The following is a 21439-nucleotide window of genomic DNA, read 5'->3' as shown; positions in this document are numbered from 1 at the left end:
TCCGTATTCTCCACCTCCCTGCAGGTCCTCTGGCCCTCGGCGCAGCGCAGCAGGAGCTGTAGGGGGCGGAGCCAGGTCCCTGCGCTGAAAACAGTGCCGGGACCTCTGCACATGCGCGCTACAGTGGGCACGCGCCCGAAACTGTGTGGGAGGGGCCCGAAGCACGCAGCCCCTAGCCCTGGCCGAATGGCCTCACTGGGGCTACGTGAATAAGGCTCCTCCCACGGCCAGCTCCTGCTTCCTGCCGACTCCCGCTCCTGCTTTCCCCCCCCCCCCCCGACCGGACCGGACCCGACCCCTCTGCCGCTGCCGCTCCTGCTCCCACCCGACTCGACCCAACTCTACTCTCGCCCCCGAACTGGATCCGACCTGACCTCCCTCCCTCCCTCCCTCCCTCCCTCTCTCCCTCCCCCCCTCCCTCTCTCCCTTCCTCTCTCCCTCCCCCCTCTCTCTCCCTCCCCCCCTCTCTCCCTCCCCCCCTCTCTCTCCCTCCCCCCCTCTCTCTCCCTCCCCCTCTCTCTCTCCCTCCACCTCCCTCTCTCCCTCTCTCCCTCCCCCTCCCTCTCTCCCTCTCTTCCTCCCCCTCCCTCTCTCCGTCCCTCCCCCTCTCTCCCTCCCTCCCCCGCCGACCCGAACCGAACCTCTCTCCCCCACCCGACCCAACGCCACCTACCTCTGGTGCTGGGGACGGGCCCTGCCCGAAATCTTGGGCCCGGCCCGTTCAGCCTTCGGTCCTGACGGCAAACCGCTTCCTAAAGGCCTGCCTGAAAAACTTTCACACAGGTAGGAACATGGTTTATTTAATCTTTTCTTTGCTTATAAATGTTTATTCAGGTTGGATTTATTTGTATAATATTTGTATAAGTATAACTAAGGATTTATTGTAGAATTTAATGAGTTCCCTTCACCTCCCCCCTCCCCCACCTCATTCTGGACGCCTAATTTGTAACCTGCGCCTGATTTTTTAATGTGTAGAACAGGTTTTTTCAGTTCTACAAAAATCTTCACTGGCTCCATTCTAAGTTAGTTTGGAGTACGTTTTCACTGTGGAAACTTTCAAATCAGACGTCAGTGGCCAGACACGCCCCCTTTTGAAGAAAAAATTCTGTTCCAAAGTAGAACTGTTCTACCTGACTAGAACTGCAGAAAAAAAAATGTGGAGAATTGCGATTTCTAAGATAGTCCGTTCTCCACCAGCTGCTCCTAAAAATCAGGCGCAAATCACGTGGAAACTTGGGCCCATAGAAACATAGAAAATAGGTGCAGGAGTAGGCCATTCGACCCTTTGAGCCTGCACCACCATTCAATATGATCATGGCTGATCATTCCCTCAGTACCCCTTTCCTGCTTTCTCTCCATATCCCTTGATCCCTTTAGCCGTAAGGGTCATATCTAACTCCCTCTTGAATATATCCAATGAACTGGCATCAACAACTCTCTGCGGTAGGGAATTCCACAGGTTAACATCTCTTTGAGTGAAGGAGTTTCTCCTCCTCTCAGTCCTAAATGGCCTAGCCCTTATCCTAAGACTGTGTCCACTGGTTCTGGACTTCCCCATCATCAGGAACATTCTTCCCGCATCTAACCTGTCCAGTCCCGTCAGAATCTTGTAAGTTTCTATGAGATCCCCTATCATCCTTCCAAATTCCAGTGTATCAAGGCCAAGTCGATCCAGTCTCTCCTCATATGTCAGTCCTGCCATCCCGGGAATCAGTCTGGTGAACCTTCGCTGCACTCCCTCAATAGCAAGAATGTCCTTCCTCAGATTAGGAGACTAAAACTGAGACCAAAAGGTACACAATATTCCAGGTGAGGCCTCACCAAGGCCCTGTACAACTGCAGTAAGACCTCCCTGCTCCTATACTCAAATCCTCTAGCTATGAAGGCCAACATACCATTTGCCACCTTCACCGCCTGCTGTACCTGCATGCCAACTTTCAATGACTGATGAATCATGACACCCAATTCTCGTTGCACCTCCCCTTTTCCTAATCTGCCGTCATTTAGATAATATTCTGCCTTCGCGGTTTTGCCCCCAAAGTGGATAACCTCACATTTATCCACATTATACTGCATCTGCCATGCATTTGCCCACTCACTAACCTGTCCAAGTCACCCTGCAGCCTTTTAGCATCTTCCTCACAGCTCACACCACCATCCAGCTTAGTGTCATCTGTAAACTTTGAGATATTACACTCAATTCCTTCATCTAAATCATTAATGTATATTGTAAAGAGCTGGGGTCCCAGCACTGAGCCCTGCGGCACCCCACTAGTCACTGTCTGCCATTCTGAAAAGGACCCGTTTATCCTGACTCTCTGCTTCCTGTCTGCCAACCAGTTCTCTATCCACGTCAGTACATTACCCCCAATACCATGTGCTTTAATTTTGCACACCAATCTCTTGTGTGGGACCTTGTCAAAAGCCTTTGGAAAGTCCAAATACACCACATCCACTGGTTCTCCCTTGTCCACTCTACTAGTTACATCCTCAAAAAATTCCAGAAGATTTGTCAAGCATGATTTCCCTTTCATAAATCCACGCTGACTTGGACCGATCCTGTCACTGCTTTCCGAATGCGTTGCTATTTCATCTTTAATAATTGATTCCAACATTTTCCCCACTACTGATGTCAGGCTAACCGGTCTATAATTACCTGTTTTCTCTCTCCCTCCCTTTTTAAAAAGTGGTGTTACATTAGCTATCCTCCAGTCCATAGGAACTGATCGAGAGTCGATAGAATGTTGGAAAATGATCACCAATGCAACCATTATTTCTAGGGCCACTGCCTCAAGTACTCTGGGATGCAGACTATCTGGCCCCGGGGATTTATCAGCCTTCAATCCCATCAATTTCCCTAACACAATTTATAAGGATATCCTTCAGTTCCTCCTTCTCACTAGACCCTCGGTCCCCTAGTATTTCCGGAAGGTTATTTGTGTCTTCCTTCGTGAAAACAGAATCTAAGTATTTGTTTAACTGGCCCACCATTTCTTTGTTCCCATTATAAATTCACCTGAACCTGACTACAAGGGACCTACATTTGTCTTCACTAATCTTTTTCTCTTCACATATCTATAGAAGCTTTTGCAGTCAGTTTTTATGTTCCCAGCAAGCTTCCTCTCATACTCTATTTTCCCCCTCCTAATTAAACCCTTTGTCCTCCTCTGCTGTATTACTAAATTCCCCCAGTCCTCAGGTTTGCTGCTTTTTCTGGCCAATTTATATGCCTCTTCCTTGGATTTAACACTATCCTTAATTTCCCTTGTTAGCCACCTTCCCTGTTTTATTTTTACTCCAGACAGGGAGGACATAAAGGAGGTCGATTTACAAAATGGCGGCCCCTTCCGCGCTGACTGAGCGGTGATTCCTTACCGACCCGTGGGGCCATATAGCCGCGGCCCGTACAGAAAGGGGCAATTTCAGCCCCTTAGTGTTTTTAGCATCGATATATTGTCGTGGTGGTTAACAGAGGTGTCACAGGGAATGGTAGCACAGTGGTAATATTACTGGACCAGTAATCCAGAGGCCGGGACCAATGATCCAATAGACCTGAGTTCAAATCCCACCATGGCAGCTGGGGAATTTAAATTCAGTTAATTAAATAAATCTGGAAATTAAAAAGCTAGTGTTAGTAATGGTAACCGTGAAACTGCTGGATTGTGGTTAAAGACCCATCCGGTTCACTAATGTTCTTTCGGGAAGGAAATCTGCCGCCCCTACCCGGTCTGACTGATATGTGACTCCAGACCCACAGCAATGTGGTTGGCTCTTCACTGTCCCTCTGCAATGGCCCAGCGAGACACTCAGTGGTAACAAACCACTCCAAGGAACAATAATAATAATAATAAAACTGGATGGACCACTCGGCACTGGTTTCAGACACGACAACAGCACGCCCAGCCCAGTCCTCCTCACCAACATCGGGGAACATGCGACAGAATTGTTAACAGGTTTATTGGGTATGAAGTGAATAGTGACAGTGTCGTAACTTCCAGATGTCATCCGCTCCAACGATGTCCCTTGTCACACAGGCACTGAGCTTTCTGAGAAATCGGGTGTGGGTGTAAAGGGGTTTGGAAGAACATGATCTGAGTTCCCTCACTCCTCTCTCTCTCTCTCTTACCCACACCCCACCCAGCTCTCTCGTACACCCACCCCACCTCCCCCCTGTCTCTCTCTCGTACCCTGCCCTCCCCTTCGCCCCCAGGCTCTGTCTCTCTCCCTCACATCATCCCCCCCCCCCCCCCACTCGGAAAATGAAGCAGCGTAATCAATCGCGGGGCCCCACCTCCAGTTCCGGCTTCGGCGGCCGGGGCCGGGGGGGGGGGCACGCGGAGTCCAGAGGACGCAGGCGCAGAAGGAACAGAAAAGCGTTTGTACAAATAGTCACTCCGAGATTAGATACAGATCAGCCATGATCGAATTGAATGGCGGAACAGGCTCGAGTGGCTGAATGGCCTCCTCCTGTTCCGATGTTTCTGTGTAAATTCAACGCGTTATGCACGCAATCAACAACAACAACTTGTATTTATATAGCGCCTTTAACCTAGTGAGACGTCCCACGGTGCTTCACAGGAGCGTTATAAGCCAAGAAAAGATTGACACCGAGCCGCATAAGAAGAAATTAGCGCAGGTGACCAAAAGCTTGGTCAACAGGGTAGGTTTTAAGGAGCAAAGAGAGGTAAAGAGTCGGAGAGGTTTAGGGAGGGAGTTCCAGAGCTTGGGGCCCAGGCAACAGAAGGTACGGGAAGCTATTGTGATCAGGGATGCCCAAGAGGGCAGAATTAGAGTAGCGCAGAGATCTCGGAGGGTTGTGGGGCTGGAGGAGATTACAGAGATAGGGAGGGGCGAGGGCCATGGAGGGGTTTGTAAACAAGGATGAGAATTTTAAAATAGAGCTGTTGCTTAACTGGGAGCCAATGTAGGTTAGCGAGCACAGTGGGTGATGGGTGAGCGGGACTTGGTGCGAGTTAGGACACGGGGAGCAGCGAGCACAGTGGGTGATGGGTGAGCAGGACTTGGTGCGAGTTAGGACACGGGGAGCAGCGAGCACAGGGGGTGATGGGTGAGCGGGACTTGGTGCGAGTTAGGACACGGGGCAGTGAGCACAGGGGGTGATGGGTGAGCGGGACTTGGTGCGAGTTAGGACACGGGGAGCAGCGAGCACAGGGGGTGATGGGTGAGCGGGACTTGGTGCGAGTTAGGACACGGGGAGCAGCGAGCACAGGGGGTGATGGGTGAGCGGGACTTGGTGCGAGTTAGGACACGGGGTAGCGAGCATAGGGGGTGATGGGTAAGCGGGACTTGGTGCGAGTTAGGACACGGGGCAGCGAGCACAGGGGGTGATGGGTGAGCGGGACTTGGTGCGAGTTAGGACGCGGGGAGCAGCGAGCACAGGGGGTGATGGGTGAGCGGGACTCGGTGCGAGTTAGGACACGGGGAGCAGCGAGCACAGGGGGTGATGGGTGAGCGGGACTTGGTGCGAGTTAGGACACGGGGCAGTGAGCACAGGGTGTGATGGGTGAGTGGGACTTGGTGCGAGTTAGGACACGGGGCAGTGAGCACAGGGAGTGATGGGCGAGCGGGATTGGGTGCAAATTAGGACACGGGGCAGTGAGCACAGGGGGTGATGGGTGAGCGGGACTGGGTGCGAGTTAGGACACGGGGCAGCCGAGTTTTGGATCACCTCTAGTTTACGTCGGGTAGAATGTGGGAGGCCAGCCAGGAGTGCGTTGGAATAGTGAAATCTAGAGGTAACAAAGGCATGGATGAGGGCTTAAGCAGCGGGTGAGCTGAGGCAAGGGCGGAGACGGGCGATGTTACAGAGGAGGAAATAGGTGGTCTTAGTTAATGGGGAGGATATTTGGTGAAAAGCTTGTTTCAGGGTCAAATTTGACACCAAGGCTTGGAACACAGCAACATTATCAACCAAAAATTACAGTTTACATGATACCACAGTCACTGCACTCTGAACCGTCCCGCACACCATTCAGATATACTTCATCCTATACATTTTGGTTTCTTTTTACAGCATAACTTGTGCACTGGGTCAATGAGATGGGCTTTGAGCCAAAACTGAAGTTGGATACGAATGACTGGGGTGCCATCTCGTGGTGCAATCAGCACATAACACCTTCACAACAGAAGTAAACATAGAAACATAGAAACATAGAAAATAGGTGCAGGAGTAGGCCATTCGGCCCTTCTAGTCTGCACCGCCATTCAATGAGTTCATGGCTGAACATTCAACTTCAGTACCCCATTCCTGCTTTCTCGCCATACCCCTTGATCCCCCTAGCAGTAAGGACCTCATTTTGCAGGGCTACGGGGAAGGAGCAGGGGAGTGGGACTATTTTGATTAGCTCTTTCAAAGAACCGGCACAGACCTCCTCTTGTCCTGTTGCATTCTATATGCATTGATATATCATCATAGGCGGTCCCTCGAACGAGGATGACTTGCTTCCCCGAGTTCACAGATGTTTCGATGAAGGACCTGATGTTCCAGTCCTGAACTTCAATTGAGGGGGTGGAAGATGCCTGTGCGTGGATTTTTTTAACGTGAGGTGACCGTTGCACACCAGCCACCACACGGGTTTGACAGAGCTAGGTCTTGGTCCAGTGGCAAGGGTTAACCAGGACGACTGGAGACCAGCTCTGCTGCACGGGACCCAGTACTGCACACAAATCGCACTGCCCCAGGGCCCTCGGCTCTCCTGGGCCCTGCAGCCTCATCTGTCGCACCTCCGCCCGACCTTCCCACTCCTCTCTGTACCTCGGCCCTGCCGGTGTTCCTGCCCACGCTCCAAAATGGCGATCGGGGGTTCGATGACGGCACCCAGTCGTCCGTCTCAAAATCGGCGCAAAGTTGGAGCAGCTTGCGCTGGAGGTTGAAGTGGTAAGCCAATCCAACTCTGATACTTGCCGACCTGCGGAGCTGTTCTCTCGCAGGTCGGGGAGCCGTGATGTCCCAGGCCCGCTGGTCCATTGATATAACAGCCGTGCTGAAAAGCATTTCTTTTGGATATTCAAGTTGTGGCCGTTATTATGCCATTAAAAAAAAGACTTGCATTTCTATAGCGCCTTCCAATAACTCATTACGTCCCAAAGTGCTTTACAGCCAATGAAGTACTTTTGAAGCGTAGTCACTGTTGTAATGTGGGAAACGCGGCAGCCAATTTGTGCACAGCAAGCTTCCACAAACAGCAATGTGATAATGACCAGATAATCTGTTTTAGTGATGTTGACTGAGGGATAAATATTGGCCCCAGGACACCGGGGAGAACTCCCCTTGCTCTTCTTCGAAATAGTGGCCGTGCGATCTTTTTCGTCCACCTGAGAGAGCAGACAGTTCTCGTTTTTAATGTCTCTTCCGAAAGTGTGGCGTTGCTCAGTACTGCCCCTCCGACAGTGCAGCACTCCCTCAGTACTGCCCCTCTGACAGTGCGGCGCTCCCTCAGCACTGCCCCTCCGACAATGCTGTGCTCTCTCAGTACTGCTCCTCTGACAGTGCAGCGCTCCCTCAGCACTGCACTGGGAGTGTCAACCTAGATTTTTGTGCTTCAGTCCCTGGAGTGGGACTTGAACCCACATCCTTCTGACTCAGAGGCGAGAGTGCTGCCCCCTGAGCCACGGCTGACACCAAAGGGAGTGGGGAATGGCTGGAAGATAAATTGGAATAAATGGACGTTGCTTGGATTGGTTCATCATGACTTGGTCCAATGGGACCGGTTCTTGTTAATAGGTGTCAGCCATGGCTCAGTTGGTCTCTTACCTTAAATGCCAGAAGAAGATAAGAAATAGGAGCAGGAGTAGGCCATTTGGCCCCTCGAGCCTGCTCCACCATTTAATACGATCATGGCTGATCTGATCATGGACTCAGCTCCACTTCCCTGCCTGTTCCCCATAACCCTTGACTCCCCTATAGTTCAAAAATCTGTCTATTTGTCTACAGAATTCCAAAGATTCACGACCCTCTGTGGGAAGAAATTCCTCTTCATCTCCACCTTAAATGGGCAGCCCATTATTCTGAAACTATGCCCCCTAGTTCTAGATTCCCCCACGAGGGGAAACATCCTCTCTGATCTACCCTGTCAAGTCCCCTCAGAATCTTATACGTTTCAATAAGATCACCTCTCATTCTTCTAAACTCTAATGAGTGTCAGTCCAACCTGCTCAACCTTTCCTCATATGACAACCCCCTCATCTCAGAAATCAGCCTCGTGAACCTTCTCTGTACTGCCTCCAATGCAAGTATATCCTTTCTTAAATACGGAGACCAAAACTGTACACAGTACTCCAGGTGTGGCCCAACCTGCTCAAACTTTCCTCATAAGACAACTCCTTCATCTATATTTTGTATCGGTCTTCACGGTAGAAGACACTAAAAACATCCCAATAGTGGATAATCAAGGAGCTACAGGGAGGAAGGAACTTAATACAATCACCATTACTAATGATGTAGTACTCGGTAAAATAATGGGACTAAAGGTGGACGTCCCCTGGGCCTGATGGCCTGCATCCTAGGGTCTTAAAAGAAGTGGCTGCAGAGATAGTGGATGCATTAGTTGTAATCTACCAACATTTCTTGGATTCTGGGTCAACCCCAGCGGATTGGAAAACCGCAAATGTAACGTCCCTATTTAAAAAAGGAGGCAGACAGAAAGCAGGAAACTATATACCAGTTAGCCTAACATCTGTCATTGGAAAATGCTGGAGTCCATTATTAAGTAGCGGGATATTTGAAAAAGCATAATTCAGTCAAGCAGAGTCAGCGTGGTTTTATGAAAGGGAAATCAGGTTTGACAAATTTGCTGAAGTTTTTTGAGGATGTAACGAGCAGGGTGGATAAAGGGGGAACCAGTGGATGTGGTGTATTTGGACTTCCAGAAGACATTTGATAAGGTGCCACATAAAAGGTTACTGCACAAGATAAAAGTTCACAGGGTTGGGGGCAATATATTAGCATAGATAGAGGATTGGCTCACTAACAGAGAACAGAGAGTCGGGATAAATGGGTCATTTTCCAGTTGGAAAACAATAACTAGTGGGGTGCTGCAGGGATCGGTGCTGGGTCCTAAATTATTTACAATCTATATTAATGACTTGGATGAAGGGACCGAGTGTAATGTAGGCAGGTTTGCTGATGATACAAAGATGGGTGGGAAAGCAAATTGGGAAGAGCATCCGGGAGGGCGCTGAGCACCTCGAGTCTCGTCACTGAGAGCGTGCAGAAACCAAGCGCAGGCAGCGGAAGGAGCGTGCGGCAAACCAGACTCCCCACCCACCCTTTCCTCCAACCACTGTCTGTCCCACCTGTAATTCCCGTATTGGACAGTTCAATCACCTGAGAACTCACTTTTAGAGTGGAAGCAAGTCTTCCTCGATTTCTAGAGAATGTGCCTATGATGATGAATAATGGACTCCAGCATTTTCCCCAACGACAGATGTTAGGCTAACTGGTCTATAGTTTCCTGTTTTTTGTCTGCCTCTTTTTTTTTAAAACAGGGGCGTTACATTTGCGGTTTTCCAATCTGCTGGGACCGCCCCAGAATCCAGGGGATTTTGGTAGATTACAACCAATGCATCCACTATCTCTGCAGCCATTTCTTTTAAGACCCTCGGATGTAAGGCATCAGGTCCAGGGGCCGAAATTCAGGTCCAGCAGAAAGCTGGCGTGCCTGTGAGTTTTTGAGTGGCGTAACGCGGGAACTCCTGGTACGGTGAGTAGATCCATCGTCAGGACTTTGCCAGGCTGCCCGTTGGTACACCGGCCAAACCGGAGGAGGGGTTGGGGGGGGGGGGGGTGCAGTATTGTGCCAACCCCATCGGCAAATCGTCCGGCAAAAATTCCTCCATTGTGTCCACGGCAGTGGGCCCTCCCCTTTAAGGGTGGCCGCGCTGGATTCGGAGATAGCGCACTGGCAGAGAAACCTGTTGGTACCGCGCGGCTGGGGATCGACGGATGGAGCTGCAAATGGCTGGTAAGTATCTTTTCATTACGTTAAATTAGCGGTGCCTTAACTTGGACGGAATAGGGTCCAGGCCGAAAAATCCCCGACCTGAATTAGGTCGGGTCGCGTAGTTGACCCCAAAGTGGTGGCCATTCGATTTTTAGGAATGGCCGCTGCAAATGGGTCTCGGAGACCCTGAATTACGGCCCCCGTCTATCTGCCAAATTTCTGCCCACTCACTTAACCTATCTATAATCCCTTTGCCAGGAGCCTTAGAAAGAACGAACTTGCATTTATAGTACACCTTTTTACAACATTCAGTACTTTTTGAAGTGTGTTAATGTAGCCTCTCCTGTGGCACTTTTTCAAATGCTTTTTGAAAGTTCCAATGCAGCACAACACTGCCTTCTCAGTAAGTGCGTGAATGCACTTTTAATCAGTCCATTCCTTCACAAATCCATGCTGAGTGGCCCCAATACCGTTGCAAGCGCTAAGTTGTCCCGGTTTGACAATTTCTTGCAGAGGGATTGTAACGTTTGCCACTTACTCTTAGCAACAAGAGGAGGCCACACAGCCCCTCCAGCCTGCTCCACTGTTCAGTGAGATCATGGCTGATCTGCACCCCAAACTCCATTTAGCCCTGGCTGCATATCCCTTGAACCCCTTGCCCAACAAAGATTTATCCAGCTCAGTTTTGGAAGCTCCAATTGACCCCAGCATCGACAGCCTATTTGGGAAGAGAATTCCTCTACCCACTCTGGGGAATAAGTGCTTCACGATTTCACTCGAAATGGCCGAGCTCTAATTTTATCACGTCCCCTTTGTTCTTAATTTCCCACCCCACCAGAGGGCATATTGGGCCAACAATTCCGGCCTCCCGGGTCATAAGAACATAAGAATTAGGAACAGGAGTAGGCCATCTAGCCCCTCGAGCCTACTCCGCCATTCAACAAGATCATGGCTGATCTGGCCGTGGACTCAACTCCACTTACCCACCCGCTCCCCATAACCCTTAATACCCTTATTAGTTAAAAATCTATCTGTGACTTGAATACGTTCAATGAGCTAGCCTCAACTGCTTCCTTGGGCAGAGAATTCCACAGATTCACAAACCTCGAAGAAATTATTCCTTCTCAACTCTGTTTTAAATTGGCTCCCCCATATTTTGAGGCTGTGCCCCCTAGTTCTAGTCTCCCCTACCAGTGGAAACAACCTCTCTGCCTCTATCTTGTCTTTCCCTTTCATTATTTTAAATGTTTCTATAAGATCACCCCTCATCCTTCTGAACTCCAACGAGTAAAGACCCAATCTACTCAATCTATCATCATAAGGTAACCCTCTCATCTCCGGAATCAGCCTAGTGAATCGTCTCTGTACCCCCTCCAAAGCTAGTATATCCTTCCTTAAGTAAGGTGACCAAAACTGCACGCAGTACTCCAGGTGCGGCCTTACCTATACCCTATACAGTTGCAGCAGGACCTCCCTGCTTTTATACTCCATCCCTCTCGCAATGAAGACCAACATTCCATTCGCCTTCCTGATTACCTGCTGCACCTGCAAACTAACTTTTTGGGATTCATGCACAAGGACCCCCAGGTCCCGCTGCACTCCAGCATGTTGTAATTTCTCCCCATTCAGATAATATTCCCTTTTACTGTTTTTCCCCCCCCCCCCCCCCCAAGGTGGATGATCTCACACTTTCCGACATTGTATTCCATCTGCCAAACCTTAGCCCATTTGCTTAACCTATCTAAATCTCTTTGCAGCCTCTCTGTGTCCTCTACACAACCCGCTTTCTCACTCCCGTACGGAGTTCCTACAGACCCGGGAAAGCATCGGAAAAGCCGGTTTTCGGCAGGCAATGCACATGCGCTGAAAACCGGCATTTCCGATCTGTCAAGTTTCTGGCTTGACAGATCCTCCGTATCTCGGGAGCGAGGACATTTGTAAGTGGAAATTTCCGATATTTACGCTTACAAATGTCCTCAAAAATCTTGAGCCTGAAAAAGCAGGTGCATAGCCTACTTTTACAGGGGCAAGTGTTTTAAAAAAAAAAACACAAAAACATATAAAAATAAAGTTATTAAAATATTTTATTAAAAACCCTCCCCACAACGGTAAGTTAATAAAAACATTTTTTTTTAAAAATCAGGAAATTATTTGTTTTTTTTTAAAGACAGGCTGAGTTTCGGGCTCTATCACAATCATAGTAATAGGAGTTTAGGACCCTGCGGAACTCCTACTCCTATGATTGGCTGTCCAGAGCCATGTGACTCCAGCTGTCGGCCTGCGCATGCGTCGAGGTGCATGCGCTGCGACTGGCAGTCAGGATTGGCCTCAGCATCGGAATGTCCAACGCGGACAGCAGCGTCAGGTAGGTGCGTATTTTTTTCTCTAAAATGCACGCGGGAAGGCCGAAACAGAATTTCAGGGCCATTGTTTTTCCGTTATCTACCCTCTCTCCCTCTTCCTCCTCCTTCTGGACACTCCTTAAAACGATTTTGGTCACCTGCCCTAATCGTAGAATCGCAGATACGCACCGCACAGAAGGAGGCCATTTAGCCCGTCGTTCCTGTGCCGGCTCTGTGAAAGAGCAGTCGGGCTTAAGTCCCACATCCCCCCACTTGCTGTCTGTGACGCTGTCAGTTCCTCATACCCCAGAACCTGCCCAACTGCCTTTGACAATTATTGACAGAATCAGCTCCCAGCAACTTTTCAGGGAGAGCGTTCCAGTACCCCACAACTCTCCGAGTGAAAACATTTCTCCTCATCTCCCATCTGGATCGTTAGCCTATGATATTGAATCAATGACCCCAGGGAATCATTTCTCCCTATTGCAAAAAATCATAGAAATTTACAGCACGGAAGGAGGCCATTTTGGCCCAACATGTCTGTGCCGGCCAATCAAGAGCTACCCAGCCTAATCCCACTTTCTAGTTCTTGGTCCGTAGCCCTGTAGGTTACGGCACTTCAAGTGCACATCCAAGTACTTTTTAAAATGTGGTGAGGGTTTCTGCCTCTACCACCCTTTCAGGCAGTGAGTTCCAGACCCCCACCACCCTCTGGGTGAAAACATTTCCCCTCAAAACTTCCCCCCAATTACTTTAAATCCATGCCCCCTGGTTTTTGACCCTTCTGCTAAGGGAAATAGGTCCTTTCTTTCCACTCTATCTAGGCCCCTAATCTTAACCACCTCAATTAAATCTCCCCTCAGCCTCCTCTCTTCCAAAGAAAACAAACCTAGCCTATCCAATCTTTCCTCATCGCCAAAATTCTCCAGTCCTGGCAATCTTTCTTCTCAAAATTTACCCTCAAAACCTTGAAAGTCTCCATTATGTCATCGCTTAACCTTCTCTGTTCCAAGGAGAATATTTCCTCATGTCACCCGGTGTCAAATTTTGTTTGATAAGTAGACTGATTCCTGGGATGTGAGGGTTGTCCTATGAGGAGAGATTGCGTAGATTGGGCCGATATTCTCTGGAGTTTAGAAGAATGAGGGGTGATCTCATTGAAACAAGTAAGTTTCTGAGGGGGCTTGACAGGGTAGATGCAGGGAGGATGTTTCCCCCTGGGCTGGAGAGTCTAGAACCAGGGGTCACAGTCTCAGGATAAGGGGTCGGCCATTTAGGACTGAGATGAGGAGGGATTTCCTCACTCAGAGGGTGGTGAATCTTTGGAATTCTCTACCCCAGAGGGCTGTGGAGGCTCAGTTGTTGAGTGTATTCAAGGCTGAGATCGACAGATTTTTGGACTCTCGGGGAATCGAGGGATATGGGGATTGGGCGGGAAAGTGGAGTTGAGGTCGAAGATCAGCCGTGATCTCATTGAATGGCGGAGCAGGCTCGAGGGACCGAATAGCCGACTCCTGCTCCTAATTCTTATGTTCATGTGTTCTTAAACCTCTCCACCTTCCTATCACTCTATCCCCCCACCTCCCCCCTCTGAAAGTCTCTGCAACTCACCTTCAGTCACCTTCTCTAACTCTCCAATTAGTAATGCTTGCTTTTTTTTTTCATTCCTGGGATGTGGGCGTCGCTGGCAAGGCCGGCATTTATTGCCCATCCCTAATTGCCCCTTGAGAAGGTGGTGGTGAGCCGCCTTCTTGAGGTAGATCAGCCGTGATCTTATTGAATGGCGGAGCAGGCTCGAGGGGCCGTATGGCCTACTCCTGATTCTTATGTTACATAAGAACATAAGAATTAGTATCAGGAGTAGGCCATACGGCCCCTCGAGCCTGCTCCGCCATTCAATAAGGTCATGGCTGATCCAATCATGGACTCAGCTCCACTTCCCTGCCCGCTCCATAACCCTTTACTCCCTTATCGCTCAAAAATCTGTCTATCTCCGCCTCAAATATGTTCAATGACCCAGCTTCCACAGCTCTCTGGGGCAGAGAATTCCACAGATTCACAACCCTCAGAAGAAATTTCTCCTCATCTCAGTTCTAAATGAGCGACCCCTTATTCCAAAATAATGCCCCTTAGTTCTAGATTCCCCCACACGAGGGGAAACATCCTCTCTGCATCTACTTTGTTGAGCCGCCCTCAGAATCTTACATTTTTCAATAAGATCACCTCTTATTGCCCAACCTGCTCAACCTTTCCTCATAAATCAACCCTCTCATCTCCAGAATCAACCAAGTGAACCTTCTCTGAACAGCCTCCAATGCAAGTATATCCTTCCTTAAATACGGAGACTAAAACTGTACGCAGTACTCCAGGTGTGGCCTCACCAATACCCATGTTCTTATAATCGCTCTTGTGAAGTGCCTTGGGACGTTTCAGTACGTTAAAGGCGCAATATAAATGCAAGTTGTTGTTGTAACATCGTAAACACAAACCCCTTCATAACAAACCCTGATGACACAAACTTGGACTTTTGTTTTTTTTTAAAAAAGGTTTATTTTAACTCCACAGGTTGGTACAAAAAAGTACTTTTTGAACTTGCACTGTTTCTGCTGTGGAGGGGGTGGGGGGGGGGAAAAGAGGACGGGGCGGGGGGAGGGGGAGGGGGAGAGGACGGGGAGGGGGGAGGGAGGGAGGGAGGGAGAGAGGACGGGGGGGTAGGGGGAGGGGGAAGGGAGAGAGGACGGGGAGGGGGGGAGGGAGGGAGAGAGAGAGGACGGGGAGGGGGGAGGGAGGCAGGGAGAGAGGACGGGGGGGGGGAGGGAGGGAGGGAGGGAGGGAGAGAGGACGGGGGGGGGGAGGGAGGGAGGGAGGGAGAGAGGAGGGGGGGGGGGAGGGAGGGAGGGAGAGAGAGAGGACGGGGGAGGGAGGGAGGGAGAGAGGACGGGGGGGTAGGGGGAGGGGGATGGGACGGGGGGGGAAGGGATAGAGGACGGGGAGGGGGAGGGGGAGGGAGAGAGGACGGGGAGGGGAAAAGAGGACAAGAGAGAGGGGGGGGGTAAGAGAGAGGGGACGGGGAGGGGGAGGGGGAGGGAGAGAGGAAGGAGAGGGGGAGGGAGAGAGGAAGGAGAGGGGGAGGGGAAGAGACAGGATATGGGGGGGGGGGGGGAAAGAGTGAGGATGGGGGGGGGAGTGAGGGGAGGGGGATGGAGAGAGGAAGGAGGGGGGTAAGAGTGAGGATGGGGAGCGGGGAAGAGTGAGGATGGGGGGGCGGGGGAAGAGTGAGGATGGGGGGGGGGGGAAAGAGTGAGGATGGGGGGGGGGGGGTGGGGGGGGAAAGAGAGGAAGATAAGGCAGAGGATAAGACCAGAAAATACAGAAGCTTTATCGAATATCGGGCACTATGAATCAGTAAATGTCGCCAGCATCCAAGCCCCACACACCCCGATTAACAGTTCATTTTAAAAACAGAGTACAATATGGCTTCCCTTTAAATGGCAGGGTGTAAACAAATTTCTCATTTTAAAAAGTAGAAAACAGGGGCTATAGAGAGAATGGTGGGAAGTGACACAATAGAACACACCATTCTATTCACGTTGCACAATGAGTGCTGCTGTCACGAAGATTTCAGAAAAGTGCAAATGGTCGGCGCAACACTTTGAAACCACGGAGAAGATATCTAGCCCCCCACCCACCTGCCTCGCACTATAGATTTTGTCCTTCCAAACCCAGGCTATCTTTAGTATCACCTCCGCGTAGCACCTGGTGACATTGTTTGAAAAAAAAGGCACTATATACACGCGAGACGCAGTCAGCGTTCGATCCGTGTAAAGGGTTCGGTTTCTGGCCCCCCCCCCGCCATTCACTAGACGACGGCGCTGGGGCTGCCCCTGCTTGACCGGTGTCAGTTTGAGCGCGAGCAGCGAACGCTCGCGACAGGTCGGCGCCCTGAAGGACCAGCGCTCTCAGATGCTGTCACTGCATTAGTTGTGCCGTTCGCTGGCTCGGGGCTCATGCAATTTCACCTGGGGGGGTAGGGGGGGGGGGGGGTTGCTGAACGCCCCACGGCATTTGTACAGCGTTAGCACTGGCACGGGGGGGCGGTTGGGGGGGTCGCAAGGAGGTCCACCCCTGCCAACTTGGGAGGCGATGAATTAAGAGCGTCACGTAACATTAGCGAATTAGCATAACTCAATTTTCCTTTTTCCTATGATAGTGCGCGCGATCCATATGCTAACGAAGTCCCGTGAGAACACTGCGGTGCGCTGAACAGGCGGGCAGATTCATTCTTGCTTTCCCTCAACCAGTTACCCCCCCCCCCCCCACCACCACACCCCTCTCGCCCTGGCCCCCTTGTTCATCAATGTGCTTGGCTCCAGATTCCCGAGAGATGCTGGTCTAAAGCCCCATTACATTGGCACGGCGGTAGAATTTATCAGTTCTTATTGCACAATTACCCTGTTGTAGTGCTAATCATCATTTTAATACTGAATGGGACTGAATATTCACCTTCCCACCCCAATGCCCGCCCCCCCCCCCACTCCTTCTTCCCCTCCCCTTTAAATATTAAAATTACAAAGGGAGCAATGTAAATTAAACACAATAATCAAGGTGCAAAAAGCAGTCGGGTAAATCGGAGACTTTGGCTTTTTCTTGTGGACACATAATTGCAGTTGGAAAGAGAGAGGGTGGGGGGAAATAGATCATTGCATTGCTTGTGCATTATTAAACAGTCCTCCCACATATTGCTTGAAAATAAAACCCCCGTACATTACCAACCCGATTACAGGAAGTGATTAGGCATAATTACGTAGATTGTATATGACCAATGATCGCGGCCATTTTTGGGGGGGGGGGGTATATGGCCCCTTTAAGGGGCTGCGCGGCGCATTCAAGCCCTCTGCCCATGCGCATTCAAGCCCTCTGCCCATGCGCATTCAAGCCCTCTGCCCATGCGTGTTTTTGCCATCGAGAAACCGGCAAGCGTTGAGCACGGGAGTCTCAGACAGCCACGTGGTTGTTCCGGAACGTTATTGAACGACAATTTAAAAAAAAAAAACAAATAATAACCGCAACAACATTGACATTTTCTGAGGCGCGCGACAATTACGGCTTAACATCTTTTTTGCTCCGGTGAACAAGAACGAAACATTTCTCGGCAGAAAGTAACGATGGTTTCCTCGAGTTATTCGGTAGTGCACATGTGTGGCAGGATTTAAGCTTGTTTTTGGAAAGTTAAAAAGGGCGAAAAACTGTGGTGAAATCATTCTTCTTCCGGGGGGGGGGGGGGGGAGGCGGGGGGGGGGTGAGGGGGTTTCCCAGCGAGTGGCGAAGGGGAGGGTTTACAAATAGAGTTCTTTCAAACCACCTCCAGCCAGTCAGACTCGCTACAGCCGAATTTAGTCTTGTGCTTGTTGAAGAGTTTGGCGAGCGAACGGATGTACATTTGATGATAGATGTCCACGTCTTCTGCACTGGGGTTTTCAATCCGGGGAACTGTAATTGGCTCCCCCACTGCAAAAATTCAAAGGATGTTTAAACTACGCAGTAAAGACAGGGGAAAAAAAGACTTGCATTCATAAAGCACCTCCACCTCCACCTCATTGACGTCAGCACAACAATCGAGGCCAACACTCCCACTGCTGTACTGAGGGGGCGCGCTGTCGGAGGGGCAGCGCTGAGGGAGCGCCGCGCTGTCGGAGGGGCAGTGCTGAGGGAGTGCTGCGCTGTCGGAGGGGCAGTACTGAGGGGGCGCGCTGTCGGAGGGGCAGCGCTGAGGGAGCGCCGCGCTGTCGGAGGGGCGGTGCTGAGGGAGCGCTGCGCTGTCGGAGGGGCAGTGCTGAGGGAGTGCTGCGCTATCGGAGGGGCAGTACTGAGGGAGTGCTGCGCTGTCGGAGGGGCAGTGCTGAGGGAGCGGCGCGCTGTCGGAGGGGCAGTGCTGAGGGAGCGTTGCACTGTCGGAGGGGCAGTGCTGAGGGAGCGCCGCACTGTCGGAGGGGCAGTGCTGAGGGAGTGCCGCACTGTCGGAGGGGCAGTACTGAGGGAGTGCCGCACTGTCGGAGGGGCAGTACTGAGGGAGTGCCTCACTGTCGAAAGGGCAGTACTGAGGGAGTGCCGCACTGTCGGAGGTGCCGCCTTTCGGATGAGACGTTAAACTGAGGCCCCATCTGCTCTCTCAGGTGGACGTAAAAAATCCCACGGCCATTATTTAGAAGAAGAGCAGGGGGAGTTATCTCGGGTGTCCTGGGGCCAATATTTATCCCTCAAACAACAAAAATAAAAAACAGATTATCTGGGTCATTATCACATTGCTGTTTGTGGGAGTTTGCTGTGCGCAAATTGCCTGCCGCGTTTCCCACATTACAACAGCGACTACATTTCAAAAAGTATGACTGGCTGTAAAGCGCTTCGGGACGTCCGGAGGTTGTGAAAGGCACTATAGAAATGAAAGTCTTTTCTTTCGTAAGCGTTGTTCAGCCAATGATGTACTTTCTCAAGTGCAGTCACTGTTGAAATGTTGGGAAAATGCCCCTTACTCCAACTGGCCTCGGTTTCCCCACCGCCGCAGGGTTCCACCCCGCACCATCGGCCCCCTGTCCCCCTCCCACAACTGACCCCCAAAATGAGCCACAAATCAACGCTTTAAAATAAAACACACTAAAGTTTGAGTGACAAAATAAACGCGTGAAAGCATGAAACTAAAAGCACCGGGTTGAGGACAGCGCCCTCTGGTGGTGGGCATCAGAAATAGGAGCCGGAGTCGGCCATTCGGCCCCTCGAGCCTGCTCCGCCATTCAATGTGATCATGGCTGACCTTCGACCTCAGCGCCACTTTCCCGCCTGATCCCCATAGCCCTGGATTCCGCGGGACTCCAATAATCTCTTGATCTCGGCCTGGAATCACGTACCCACAGTGCAAATGGGCTTGGCGTAAGGCACGAGGCCCCAGGAGCTGCTGGAGAAAAAGCCCCGGCCTTGGAAAACGCAGGGGGCAAATCCAATCAGCTTCTGGAACTTTTTCTGTATCGCTCGCATCAAGCTGCCTTCCTTGAAGATAATCTGCCGGTAAACTTCATTCTCACCAAAAGTGTAAACAGGGACCAAATCGGCTCTGCCAAGAAAAAAAAAGGAAATTCTAGACAATTGTTATTCCCTTTCCTTCGCCTTCCCCCACCCACCCCCCTTACAAGAACTTGCATTTATATAGCACCTTTAACATGGTCTGGACAGGTTAGATGCGGGAAGAATGTCCCCGATGTTGGGGAAGTCCAGAACCAGGGGACACAGTCTTAGGATAAGGGGTAAGCCATTTAGGACTGAGATGAGGAGAAACTTCTTCACTCAGAGAGTTGTTAACCTGTGGAATTCCCTCCCGCAGAGAGTTGTTGATGCCAGTTCACTGGATCTGTTCAAGAGGGAGTTAGATATGGCTCTTACGGTTAAGGGGTTCAAGGGGGTATGGAGAGAAAGCAGGAAAGGGGTACTGAGGTAAATGATCAACCATGATCTTATTTAATGGCGGTGCAGGCTCCAAGGGCCAAATGGCCTACTCCTGCACCTATTTTCTATGTTTCTAAGGTGCTTCACAGGAGCGATTATCAAATAGAATTTGACACAAGGCCACATAGGAGATATTATAGACAGTACAGAGGGACCTGGGGTTCCTTGTGCATGAAACACAAAAAGTTAGTATGCAGGTACAGCAAGTGATCAGGAAGGCAAATGGAATGTTGGCCTTTATTGCAAAGGGGGGGATAGAGTATAAAAGCAGAGAAGTCCTGCTATAACTGTACAGGGTATTGGTGAGGCCACACCTGGAGTACTGCGTACAGTTTTGGTCTCCGTATTTAAGGAAGGATATACTTGCATTGGAGGCAGTTCAGAGAAGGTTCACTCGGTTGATTCCGGAGATGAGGGGGTTGATTTATGAGGAAAAGTTGAGTAGGTTGGGCCTCTACTCATTGGAGTTCAGAAGAATGAGAGGTGACCTTATCGAAACATAAGATAGTGAGGGGGCTCGACAAAGATGGATGCAGAGAGGATATTTCCACTGATGGGGGAAACTAAAACTAGGGGGCATAGTCTCAGAATCAGGGGCCGCCCATTTAAAACTGAGATGAGGAGGAATATCTTCTCTCAGAGGATTGTAAATCTGTGGAATTCTCTGCCCCAGAGAGCTGTGGAGGCTGGGTCATTGAATATATTTAAGGCGGAGATAGACAGATTTTTGAGCGATAAGGGAGTAAAGGGTTATGGGGAGCGGGCAGGGAAGTGGAGCCGAGTCCATGATCAGATCAGCCATGGTCTTATTAAATGGCGGAGCAGGCTCGAGGGGCCGAATGGCCGACTCCTGCTCCTATTTCTTATGTTCTTAGTGCAGATGACCAAAAGCTTGGTCAAGCAGGTAGGTTTTAAGCAGGAACGAGAGATAGAGAGGCGGAGAGGTTTAGGGAGGGAGTTCCAGAGCTTGGAGCCCAGGCAGCTGAAGGCACGGCCACCGATGGTGGGGCGATTATAATCAGGGATGGTCAAGGGGTCAGAGTTGGAGCAGTGCATCCTATGGAACAGCGGTCAGTGTTAGTGAAATACAACAGAGAGCAGACCTGTGCGGAGACGCGTTTGGAAATACGGCGCGATCGCGTTGGAAGAGAAGTAATGTTTTGGGTCCCAGATAACAGATTGGGACTTACCCAACCACCTTCTGACAAACCTTGATCAACTATTCATGAATTGGTCAAGGGTGCGGTGGTGTGCGTGTGCGTGTGGCGGTGTGCGTGTGCGTGTGCTGTTTTCTTTCCAAACCTAACCCAGGGGAAGGGAGAGAAAGAGTACAAGGCGGCAGGAGTCTCACACCATCCTGACTTGGAAATATATCGGCTCCAAAAACACTCGAGAAGCTCGACGCCATCCAGGACAAAGCAGGCGGCTTGATCGCCCCCCTCCCATCCACCAGCTTAACAGTGTAACTATTTATACTGCACTTTTTTTGACAGACGTGCACCTGTCAAGCCGCAACCCCCCTCCCCCCGTGCACATCATTCCCTCCATGTGGTGCTGGAAGCAGGCCCAGACGCTCTTCCCACCTCCCCCACCCCTCCCGCTGCCCCGACTCTCTCCCTCGCTCCAACCCCAACCCCCTCT

The 21439-nt window shown here is 50.7% G+C and overlaps 1 protein-coding gene across 1 annotated transcript in view; it reads right to left on the bottom strand.

The window, feature by feature from the left end:
* Positions 1-17657: 17657 nt before the first annotated feature.
* dgat2 (diacylglycerol O-acyltransferase 2) overlaps positions 17658-21439 on the bottom strand; it is a 52337-nt gene continuing 48555 nt past the window's right edge. The window contains exons 6-8 of the mRNA XM_070891348.1: positions 20989-21017; positions 19207-19409; positions 17658-17812 (exon numbers count right to left, since the gene is read on the bottom strand). Coding sequence (XP_070747449.1) covers positions 17658-17812; positions 19207-19409; positions 20989-21017 — 387 coding nt within the window. The remainder of the gene's footprint in view (positions 17813-19206; positions 19410-20988; positions 21018-21439) is intronic.

The sequence above is a fragment of the Pristiophorus japonicus genome, chromosome 10, assembly GCF_044704955.1.
Source record: "Pristiophorus japonicus isolate sPriJap1 chromosome 10, sPriJap1.hap1, whole genome shotgun sequence".
Classification (NCBI taxonomy): domain Eukaryota; kingdom Metazoa; phylum Chordata; class Chondrichthyes; family Pristiophoridae; genus Pristiophorus; species Pristiophorus japonicus.
This window is presented reverse-complemented; position numbering and strand designations above follow the sequence as displayed.